Source organism: Oncorhynchus clarkii, chromosome 26 (genome assembly GCF_045791955.1).
Source record: "Oncorhynchus clarkii lewisi isolate Uvic-CL-2024 chromosome 26, UVic_Ocla_1.0, whole genome shotgun sequence".
Taxonomy (NCBI): domain Eukaryota; kingdom Metazoa; phylum Chordata; class Actinopteri; order Salmoniformes; family Salmonidae; genus Oncorhynchus; species Oncorhynchus clarkii.
The window spans coordinates 1,042,280-1,055,023 of record NC_092172.1 but is presented as its reverse complement, the minus strand read 5'-3'; the positions used below and the strand labels follow the sequence as shown (position 1 = coordinate 1,055,023).

The window sequence follows — 12,744 nt, the reverse complement described above, 5'->3', positions numbered from 1 at the left end:
CAAAATGATTGACTTGGCCAGGAGAGCTTTGGGACTAAAGTACATTAAGAATATTGGGTCAAACCTTATTAAAGGCCCACAAGTCCAGTAGTGTCTTCTGTGAAAAATGTTGTGGGTCAACCTGACTTTTTGGTTCTCGCTCTTTTGCCCTTTTTAGTCACAGTTCTTCCCTCACCTCCCTGACCACACAGAGTAACATACAGTTGAAGTCGGAAGTTTACATACACCTTAGCCAAATACATTTAAACTCAGTTATTCACAATTCCTGACATTTAATCCTTGTAAAAATTCCCTGTCTTAGGTCAGTTAGGATCACCAATTTATTTTAAGAATGTGCAATGTCATAATAATAGTAGAGAGAATGATTTACTTTACTTTACTTTTATTTATTTCATCACATTCCCAGTGGGTCAGAAGTTTACATACGCTCAATTAATATTTGCAGCATTGCCTTTAATTGGTTTAACCTGTTTCGGGAAGCCTTCCACAAGCTTCCCCCAATAAATTGGGTGAATTTTTGCCCATTCCTCCTGACAGAGCTGGTGTAACTGAGTCAGGTTTGTAAGGCCTACGTGCTCGCACACACTTTTTCAGTTCTGCCCACAAATGTTCTATGGGATTGAGGTCAGGGCATTGTGATGGCCACTCCAATACCTTTACTTTGTTGTCCTTAAGCCTTTTTGCCACAACTTTGAAAGTTTGCTTGGGGTCATTGTCCATTTGAAAGACCCATTTGCGACCAAGCTTTAACTTCCTGACTGATGTCTTGAGATGTTGCTTCAATATATCCACATAATTTTCCTCCCTCATGAAGCCATCTTCTTTTTGAAGTGCACCAGTCCCTCCTGCAGCAAAGCACGCCCACAACATGATGCTGCCACCACTGTGTTTCACGGTTGAGATGGTGTTCTTCAGCTTGCAAGCTTCCCCCTTTTTCCTCCAAATATAGCGATGGTCGTTATGGCCAAACAGTTCTATTTTGTTTCATCAGACCAGAGGACATTTCTCCAAAAATTATTATCTTTGGCCCCATGTGCAGTTGCAAACCATTGTCTGTTTTTTTATGGTGGTTTTGAAGCAGTGGCTTCTTCCTTGCTGAGTGGCCTTTCAGGTTATGTCGATTATAGGACTTGTTTTACAGTGGATATAGATACTTTTGTACCTGTTTCCTCCAGCATCTTCACAAGGCCCTTTGTTGTTGTTCTGGGATTGATTTGCACTATTCGCACCAAAGTACATTCATCTCTAGGAGACAGAGCACGCCTCCTTCCTGACTGGTATGATGGCTGTGTGGTCCCATGGTGTTTATACTTGCATACTATTGATTGTACAGATGAACGTGGTACCTTTCAGGCATTTGGAAATTGCTCCCAATGATGAACCAGACTTACGGAGGTCTACAATTTTTTTTCTGAGGGTTTGGCTGATTTCTTTGGATTTTCCCATGATGTCAAGCAAAGAGGCAATGAGTTTGAAGGTAGGCCTTGAAATACATCCACAGGTACTCCTCCATTTGACTCAAATGATGTCAATTAGTCTAACAGAAGATTCTAAAGCCATGACATTTTCTGGAATTTTCCAAGCTGTTTGAAGGCACAGTCAACTTAGTGTATGTAAACTTCTGACCCACTGGAATTGTGATACAGTGAATTATAAGTGAAATAATCTGCCTGTAAACAATTGTTGGAAATATTACTTGTGTCATGCACAAAGTAGATGTCCTAACCAACTTGCCAAAACTATAGTTTGTTAACAAGTAATGTGTGGAGTGGTTTAAAAACTAGTTTTAATGACTCCAAGCTAAGTGTATGTAAACTTCTGACTTCAACTGTATTTGCCCACTCGGTAGTACAATATGGACCTCAGAGATACATACAGTGCCTTGCGAAAGTATTCGGCCCCCTTGAACTTTGCGACCTTTTGCCACATTTCAGGCTTCAAACATAAATATATAAAACTGTATTTTTTTGTGAAGAATCAACAACAAGTGGGACACAATCATGAAGTGGAACGACATTTATTGGATATTTCAAACTTTTTTAACAAATCAAAAACTGAAAAATTGGGCGTGCAAGATTATTCAGCCCCTTTACTTTCAGTGCAGCAAACTCTCTCCAGAAGTTCAGTGAGGATCTCTGAATGATCCAATGTTGACCTAAATGACTAATGATGATAAATACAATCCACCTGTGTAATCAAGTCTCCGTATAAATGCACCTGCACTGTGATAGTCTCAGAGGTCCGTTAAAAGTTTAAAGCCGGATTTGGATACAAAAAGATTTCCCAAGCTTTAAACATCTCAAGGAGCACTGTGCAAGCGATAATATTGAAATGGAAGGAGTATCAGACCACTGCAAATCTACCAAGACCTGGCCGTCCCTCTAAACTTTCAGCTCATACAAGGAGAAGACTGATCAGAGATGCAGCCAAGAGGCCCATGATCACTCTGGATGAACTGCAGAGATCTACAGCTGAGGTGGGAGACTCTGTCCATAGGACAACAATCAGTCGTATATTGCACAAATCTGGCCTTTATGGAAGAGTGGCAAGAAGAAAGCTATTTCTTAAAGATATCCATAAAAAGTGTTGTTTAAAGTTTGCCACAAGCCACCTGGGAGACACACCAAACATGTGGAAGAAGGTGCTCTGGTCAGATGAAACCAAAATTGAACTTTTTGGCAACAATGCAAAATGTTATGTTTGGCGTAAAAGCAACACAGCTCATCACCCTGAACACACCATGCCCACTATCAAACATGGTGGTGGCAGGATCATGGTTTGGGCCTGCTTTTCTTCAGCAGGGACAGGGAAGATGGTTAAAATTGATGGGAAGATGGATGGAGCCAAATACAGGACCATTCTGGAAGAAAACCTGATGGCGTCTGCAAAAGACCTGAGACTTGGACGGAGATTTGTCTTCCAACAAGACAATGATCCAAAACATAAAGCAAAATCTACAATGGAATGGTTCAAAAATAAACATATCCAGGTGTTAGAATGGCCAAGTCAAAGTCCAGACCTGAATCCAATCGAGAATCTGTGGAAAGAACTGAAAACTGCTGTTCACAAATGCTCTCCATCCAACCTCACTGAGCTCGAGCTGTTTTGCAAGGAGGAATGGGAAAAAATTTCAGTCTCTCGATGTGCAAAACTGATAGAGACATACCCCAAGCGACTTACAGCTGTAATCGCAGCAAAAGGTGGCGCAACAAAGTATTAACTTAATAATAATATTAATGAATAATTTTGCACGCCCAATTTTTCAGTTTTTGATTTGTTAAAAAAGTTTGAAATATCCAATAAATGTCGTTCCACTTCATGATTGTGTCCCACTTGTTGTTGATTCTTCACAAAAAAATACAGTTTTATATCTTTATGTTTGAAGCCTGAAATGTGGCAAAAGGTCGCAACGTTCAAGGGGGCCGAATACTTTCGCAAGCACTGTACATTTTGGGAATGGAGGTTGTTCCAAACACTTTGAAAGTCACTAAACAACGGCATCAAATATTTATATAAATATTGATAGGGTATTTTGATGTTTTCTAATAAGGACTCCTGTAATTATTGGGTTTGTTTTTAGAACACGTAAGCAACCTTTACACTTGCCTACAGAAGTTGTTTGTGTCCAACTTTTTTGTTGTTGTTGCATTAAACATGTCATGGTTTGATATTGCCCATTTGGTTGACCAGTCAGTCCTCCACTCTGAGGGTCCACTTATTGTTTACTGACTAATCTGTCCAACAGTTAAACACGTGCTTTGAATTGATGTGGAAAGATACTCATGAATGATATGAATGAATTACCTATTTTACTTATTTTACTACGACACATTTTCAAGTAAAGTCACGTATGTTACAGTAAATGACTAGCCCCCGGCTGATTGTATTTTCCAAATTATACAGATTATTATTATTATTATTATCATGATGATCATCAAATTCATATCTTTCCATGATTTCTGCTACATTTTTCACATGCTTCAAACGTGAACATGTATCTTCACAATTGATACATGCATTACATGTACAACATCTGAAGATATATATATCAGCATTATTTTAATGCTTTATTTTTTTAATTTAAAATAGTCAACTGTATGCCAACTGTTTACCGCGTGAGGCCTTTTTGACAGCGACAGCCTCTTGATATGAAGTGGAATACTAGAATGCTCAGTTCATTTTGTGCTATAGTCAGTGGTGTAAAGTACTTAAGTAAAAATACTTTAAAGTACTACTTAAGTAGTTTTTGGGGGATTTTGTACTTTACTTTACTATTTATACTTTTACTGCACTATATTCCTGAAGAAAATAATGTATTTTTTACTCCATACATTTTCCCTGACACCTAAAAGTACTCATTACATTTCAAATGCTTAGCAGGACAGGATAATGTCAAATTCACACACATCAAGAGAACATCTCTGGTCATCCCTGCTGCTTCTGATCTGGCAGACTCACTAAGCATAAGTGCTTCATTTGTAAATTATGTGTGCCCCTGGCTATCCGTAAAAAAGAAAGAAAATCGTTCCGTCTGGTTTACTTAATAAACTCAGCAAAAAAAGAAACGTCCTCTCATTGTCAACTGCGTTTATTTTCACCAAAATTAACATGTGTAAATATTTGTATGAACATAACAAGACTCAACAACTGAGACAAACTGAACAAGTTCCACAGACATGGAATAATGTGTCCCTGAACAAATGGGGGGGGGGGGGGGGGGGGGGGTAAAATCAAAAGTAACAGTCAGTTTCTGGTGTGGCCACCAGCTGCATTTAATACGGCAGTGCATCTCCTCCTCATGGAGTGCACCAGATTTGCCAGTTCTTGCTGTGAGATGTTACCCCACTCTTCCACCAAGGCACCTGCAAGTTCCCGGACATTTCTGGGGGGAATGGCTCTAGCCCTCACCCTCCAATCCAACAGGTTCCAGATGTGCTCAATGGGATTGGCTGGTGGCGTTGTCATGCTGGAGGGCCATGTCAAGATGAGCCTGCAGGAAGGGTACTACATGAAGGAGGAGGATGTCTTCCCTGTAGCGCACAGCGTTGAGATTGCCTGCAATGACAACAAGCTCAGTCCGATGATGCTATGACACCTCTCCCCAGACCATGACGGAGTCTCCACCTCCAAATCAATCCCGCTCCAGAGTACAGGCCTCAGTGTAACGCTCATTCCTTTGACGATAAACGCAAATCCGACCTTCACCCTTGGTGAGACAAAAATGTGACTCGTCAGTGAAGAGCACTTTTTCCAGTCCTGTCTGGTCCAGCGACGGTGGGTCTATGCCCAAAGGCGACGTTGTTGCCGGTGAAGTCTTGTGAGGACCTGCCTTACAACAGGCCTACAAGCCCTCAGTCCAGCCTCTCTCAGCCTATTGCGGACAGTCTGAGCACTGATGCAGGGATTGTACGTTCCTGGTGTAACTCTGGCATTTGTTGTTTTCATCCTGTACCTGTCTCGCAGGTGTGATGTTCGGATGTACCGATCCTGTGCAGGTGTTGTTACACGTGGTCTGCCACTGCGAGGACGATCAGCTGTCCATCCTGTCTCCCTGTAGCTCTGTCTTAGGCGTCTTACATTACGTACATTGGAATTTATTTCCCTGGCCACATCTGCAGTCCTCATGCCTCCTTGCAGCATGCCTACGGCATGTTCACGCAGATGAGCAGGGACCCTGGGTATCTTTCTTTCTGTGTTTTTCAGAGTCAGTAGAAAGGCCTCTTTAGTGTCCTAAGTTTTCATAACTAACCTTAATTGCCTCCCGTCAGTTAGCTGCTAGTGTCTTAACGACCGTTCCACAGGTGCATGTTCATTAATTGTTTATGGTTCATTGAACAAGCATGGGAAACAGTGTTTAAACCCTTTACAATGAAGATGTGTGAAGGTACTTGGATTTTTACAAATTATCTTATATTGTCCTGATCTTATATTGTCCTGAAAAAGGGATGTTAATTTTTTTGCTGAGTTTATAAGGAATGTGAAATAATTTATACTTTTACTTATATGTATAAAGTGCTTATTCAACAATATCTTTGTAGGTGTTTACAACGTGTTTACAGATGCATACTAATGTCAGGTAGTGGGAGACAGCCACTAGGTGGTGCACAAATATTATAATGCTAACAAAAGTCATCTAGCACTTCCACTATAATGAAAAGAAAATACAGAAACGCCTGTGGAGTTTAGAGATATATTTCTCACAGACCACCATCACATGCATATGTCAAATCCTTTTAAAGTTGAGGTTCACAACATTTAGCTTAGCTGATGTGCATGGTTGGTGCAGTTGGCACTTTTTCGACAATTTGACATGAAGATCTGCACCAGAGAAAAATTACTTACGGACACGTTGAAGTAAAAATATTGTTTTGAAATTGAATGTATTGTAAAGACATTAAATGTTACACTTACACTGTAATGCATTTTCTTCCCATCTTTGCCCTTTTTTCCTTTTGCATGATTAAAAAGTCCTTGTTCCGTAGATTATGATTTAACTGGGTTTTAGATGTGGTTTTATAGATAAGTTTTGTAGGGACCCAGACATCAATTAAGCATGCATGCTTTCTTGGAGACGTTGGTATAACCGTTGCCTAAATTTCACACTAAGTATCTGCTTGCATCATTTCTGAGATGAATCAAATTGGCACACGCTGTAATACACACATATTTCACATTCTAAATCACACCCGTCCTGAAACCGTGTGTGAATGAACAATCATTAAAACTCTGCCTGGAAAACGCCCTCCATCCAACTTTCCTGGTGACAATAACAGCCTTTAATTGCCCCCCCCCCCCCCCAAAGGTGCGGACTCCTGGCTGTCCGGGTGGGCATCTATCCTCGGTGGCGGCTCCGGCTCGGACCGTAGCCCCCGCTCCACCTCTGGCTTCCCAAACTTTGGTGGCACCTCTGGTGCGGGGACCCTCGTCGCCAACTCCGGACTGGGGACCCTCGCTGGCGGCTCCGGACTGGAGACCGTCGCTGGAGGCTCTGGACTGGAGACCGTCACTGAAGGCTCCGAACTGACCCGTGGAGCAGGCACAGGATGATCCGGCTGTGGGGGAGCACTGGAGATCTGGTGCTTATTCTTGGCATCACTCTTCCAGGCTGAATGCTCACTTTAGCCCGGCACCTCCAGGGCGCAGGCACAGGTCGAACTGGGCTGTGGGGGAGCACTGGAGATCTGGTGCTTAACACTTGACCGCTCCTCATGGCTGAATGCCCACTTTAGCCCGGCACGTGCGGAGCGCAGGCACAGGATGCACTGAACTGTCACAGCGCACCGGAGACACAGTGTGCAGAGCCGGCGCAGGATACCCTGGGCCGAAATGGCACACTGGAGACCAAGAGCGCTGAGCTTGCACAATCTGCCCTGGCTGGATACCCACTCTAGCGTGGCACTTGCGGAGAGCTGGCTCCGAGCGCACCGGGCTGTGCACGCGCACTGGAGACACCGCATAACACGGTGCCTGACCAGTCCACACTCCTTGCCGTGAGCTCCGTCAACCTCCCCATGTGCCCCCCTCCAAAAAAATTTGGAGTGGCTTCTCGGGCTTCCGTTGATGACTTCCCTCCTCATATCCTCGCTGCTCCTCCTTCTCTGCCTTTATCTCCTCCTTTGGATGGCGATATTCTCCAGCCTGCCTCCAGGGTCCTTTACCGTCCAGGATCTCCTCCCATGTCCATGAGTCCCTTTCTCCACACTGCTTGGTCCTTTGGTGGTGGGTAGTTCTGTCACAATCGTCGTAAGGAATGGACCAAGGTGTAGTGTGGTGAGCGTATATTTTTCTTATTTGCAAATGTCACCAACACAACAATAATACAACAAAACGAACATGAAGCTTACTAGGGCTATACAGGCCACTAACAAAGTCAACTACCCACAACTACCAAAAGGATAAAAGGCTGCCTAAGTATGATTCCCAATCAGCGACAGCTGTCCCTGATCGTGAACCATACCCGGACAAAACATAGAAACAAACAACATAGAATGCCCACCCCAAATCACACCCTGACCTGACCAAATAGAGAAATAAAACGTCTCTCTAAGGTCAGGGCGTGACAAGCTGTAACATAATGAACTGTACAAGGATATAAACAAGTAGGAAAACTTGCACCCGGAGGCTGCTTTTCTTGTTGCCGGCTATTTTAATTAAGACAGGTGATGCCCAACTTCCATCAACATGTCTCCTACTCCACTAGGGGCGCTAAAATTCTAGAACACTGTTACTCTACCTACAATCAAGCATACATGGCCCTCCCTCGTCCCCTATTTGGCAAATCAGATCATGACTCCGCACTCCTGCTTCTTGTTTAAAGCAAAAGATTAAACAGGAACTACCCGTGACTCGCTCCATTAAGAGATGGTCATCAGAATCAGAGATTATGGTACAGGACTGCTTTGCTAGTGCTGATTAGAATATGTTCAGAGAGTCTGCCGAAAACATTGATGAGTTAACTACCTCCGTCACCGGCTTCATTAGGAAACACAGGGCTATCAGAGACAACCCTGAAGCTACGGCTGAGGACAGAAACAAGTACAAGAAGTCTCGTTTACGACCTCTGCAGCGTCATCAAACAAGCAAAAGGACAATATAGGAACAAGGTGGAATCATGTTGCACAGGCTCCAAAGCCCACAGCATGTGGAAGGGTCTACAGTCCATCATGGATTACAAAGGAAGACCCAACAAGACGCAGCATTTTATACACGCTTCAACAATAACAACACTGTGCCGTGCATGAGGGCTCCTACCAAACCAGTGGGCTTGAGGATCTCACTCTCTGTGGCCGACGTAAGTTCTTTAATCAGTTCAACACTTGCAAAGCCGCGAGCTGAACAGTACTCCAGAGCACGTTCTCAGAGCATGCACAGAACAGATTGGAGGCATATTCACGGTCATTTTTCAACATCTCCTTGTCCCAATCTGTAATCCCCATGTCTTAAACTGACCAACATCATTCCTGTTTGCTGACGACACCACAGTGGTAGGCCTGATCACAGGCAAAGATGAGACAGCCTACAGGGACAAGGTCAGTGACCAGACAGTGTGGTGCCGGGACAACAACCTCTCCCTCAACGTCAGTAAGACCAAAGAGCTGATTGTGGACTACAGGAAACGGGGGGAAAGCAAGCCCCCATCCATATAGACAGAGCTGTATTGGAGGGGATTGAGAGCTTCAAGCTCCTCAGTCCAAATCACTAATGACTTGAAATGGTCCACACACAAGTATAAAGTTGTGAAGAAGGCACGCGCGTTTGCGCCTCTTCCACTTCAGGAGGTTGAAAAGGTTTGGCATGGGCCCTCAAATCCTCAAAACGTTCTATAACTGCACCATTGAGAGCATCTTGACTGGCTGTATCACTTCTTGGCATGGCAACAGCACCGCTCTCAATCGCATGGCGCTACAGAGGGTGGTGCAGACAGCCCAGTACATCACTGGGGCCAAGCTCCCTGCCATCCAGGACCACTATATCAAGCTATCTGATTTGAACCTTGTATAAGATGTTTTTCTCTTTGCACAGTCACAGGACTCTACACAGTGACACACAGTGACACACACACACACACACACACACACACACACACACACACACACACACACACACACACACGTTGTTGATCCTCCTTTGCTGCCTCCACCTGCTTCCACGGCAGGCTCTTCACTCCTGCCACTATGTCGTCCCAAGTCCAGGATGTTCTCTCCCTAATCTCATCCAAAGACCAGGATGCCATTACCTCCTGGGCACGCTGCTTGGTCAGTTGTTGATGGGATATTCTGTCATGATGTTCATAATAATGATGGTCGGATCAGGACGCAGCGTACTTTGAGTTCCACATACTTTTAATGAATAAAGTGAAACTTAAGTAAATACAAAACAAATAAAGAATAAACGAACCGTGACGACAATGCAGTGTGATCAGGCAACTAAACATAAACAATATCCCATAACCCACAGGTGGAAAAATGCAACTTAAGTATGATCCCCAATTATAGATAACGATAACCAGCTGCCTCTAATTGGGAATCATACAAATCAACAACATAGAAAATCAAACCTAGAACCCCACATATAAAATATAAACTAGAACAAAACCCCTAGTCACGCCCTGAAATACAGGTTTTCTATGGTCAGGATGACTCAATACTACAGCGAGTGAAATCACTGCAACACTTAACAAAGAGCTGCAGTTAGTTTCAGAATAGAATATGTTTGTCTTAAATAATGAGGGTCCTTAATTAATAAATACAAATACAAATAAGTAATGTAATGTACTGTACGTAATGCCTGGATGTTAATAAGAAAGTTGGCTAGCCTAGACCTATAGGTTGAACAGTACACTTCGCTTTCTTAATGTAAATTGCATTTGTATTACATTGTTATGTCATTCACGAAATCATTGTTATATCCCTGTCTAATGTACCCATGTGGAAGAGAAGAGTTGATGCATAAGGTCAGCACAACATTTCATTTATGGATGTTGTTTGTTTTACTATCAGAGAAAAAAAGATAAATACAAACCCATTTCAAAGACTAAAAGCATTGTATTTGGGAAAAATAATTGACTATACCTCAACTAAATCTTGTAATAAATAACGTGGAAATTGAACAAGTTGAGATGGCTAAACTGCTTGGAGTAACCCTGGATTGTAAAACTGTCATGGTCAAAACATGTTGTACAACAGTAGCTAAAAAAAAGAAAACACCATCAACCAGGCAGGTCCTACAGACCCTAGTTTTGTCGCACATGGACTACTGTTCAGTCGTATGGTCAGGTGCTACAAAGAGGGACTTAGGAAAATTACAATTGGCCCAGAACAGGGCCCAATTGGCCCAGAACAGGGCCCAATTGGCCCAGAACAATTGTACACGGAGTGCTAACATTAATAATATGCATGTAAATCTCTCATATTGCTGGACCCCAGGAAGATCAGCTGCTGCCTTGGCAGTAATAATAAATACAATTACAAATACTGCACGTACTGTACTGTACATAACGCTTGGCCGTTATTGAGAAAGTTGGCTAGCCTAGGCCGATACTGTACATTTGTCTTTCTTAATGTAAATTGCATTTGCATTGCATTTTTATGTTGTTCATGAGATCATTGTTATATGTTGTTTGTTTTACTATCAGAGAATAAAAGATTAACACCAATCCTGATCCTTTGGTTATATGTAAACCGATCAAAAAACAATGCAATCAACACCGGTCACGTTCACACTCACACGCATAACATGCACACACATTTATGCTGACTCTACTGTACACATACTCACTTACATACAATCAACATATACGCTGCTGCTACTCTGTTTATCATATATCCTGATGCCCAGTCACCCCTATACATGGTGTATCTACCTCTATTTCTCCAGTATCCCTGCACATTGTAAATGTCATGTTGGAACTGACCCTATATATAGCATATTATCTTTCTTGTGTTCTAATTTCTTTTCTTTTTTTTATCATGTGTTTCTGTTCTGCCTTATGTGGACTACATTGATATTGATTACTGCATTGTTGGAAGAAATGGATTTCACTGTACTTGTGCATGTGACATTAAAACTTGAAACAGAATATTTCTATTACTTTTCTATTTTTCTCTCTGCATTGTTGGGAAGGGCCCATAAGTAAGCATTTTCACTGTTAGTCTACACCTGTTGTTTACAAAGCATATGACAAATAACATTTGATTTGATTTTGATTTGACATTCTGTTGCTAATGTAAATTGAAAAGTGAATGTACATATTATGTAAATTTAATTTCTTGTTGTGGCGTTGTATCTAATAGGGCCCTTGTCAGAAAAAAATTCTGGCCCAAGCAATAAGGATATCCGTTATGCGATGCACTCATGCTTTGTTATTACAGAGGCCTCCATTACTGGCCAGCAAAGTTTATCTCTCACTAGGTCCCCTGTGGTACACAATGTACTTTGAAAATGGGGCGGATGATTTCTGGTGAAAGCACCACGCACACCACTTGTGGATGGCTCGTCTCTATTTCTCTTTAGGAAGACAATGTGACAATTGCGAGCTAATCACGTGAAAGCCTACTATGCACAACATGGCTCAGGAAAGGCACATTGAAATGTATGCATGGAACAAGGACTATGACTTTTGTAACATGACTCATTATGGTCATAAGAATGGAGGTCTGTGCGTCTGATTTTGTTGGGTTGTGTTTAACTTTACTGAAAGGAATGGTGGTATCTGTTCATCACTAGCTCTGTAGCCAGGTACATCTTTGTGCTGGAGTACTATCAGTGCATCAGTTTTCAATATGAATACATGGAATGTACTACAAAAATACAACTAAGAGAACCAACAAGCTGTAGTAGTGCTGTGAAAGGTGTTAACAAAATTAGCTTGGATAACAAGTGAGCTTTTCCTTTTATGACTCCATTCCTAGCGTGGAAACGCATCATGATGTGGTGTGAACGGCCTACCAGAAAATTAGTGCAACTGATTGAGCAGGCTTCCTTCCCCTTGAGTTCCTCAGCAAAAACGCATAAACAAAAATACAATGGGACTGGGAAACAATCATTTGCTCCATTCACAAGGTCTAAATGCACATACGCAAGTTATTAATAGTGAAGCACTGAAAGCAGGTGTCTTTTTTTTAAATTACAGAGGAAAATATTTACTAGCCTCCAAGGTTTACTAGCTATTATTTACTAGCTTTCTAGCCTCCAAGGTGCACCTAGCTTCAGAGAAAAAAAATACTTTATCGGCAACACGTTCTA

General features: G+C 42.2%; 1 protein-coding gene across 1 annotated transcript in view; it reads left to right on the top strand.

The window, feature by feature from the left end:
• LOC139385287 (potassium channel, subfamily K, member 17) overlaps positions 1-7,047 on the top strand; it is a 42,206-nt gene extending 35,159 nt beyond the window's left edge. Inside the window, exons 6-7 of the mRNA XM_071130451.1 lie at positions 5,464-5,553; positions 6,803-7,047. Coding sequence (XP_070986552.1) covers positions 5,464-5,553; positions 6,803-7,047 — 335 coding nt within the window. The remainder of the gene's footprint in view (positions 1-5,463; positions 5,554-6,802) is intronic.
• The last annotated feature ends 5,697 nt before the right edge of the window (positions 7,048-12,744 follow it).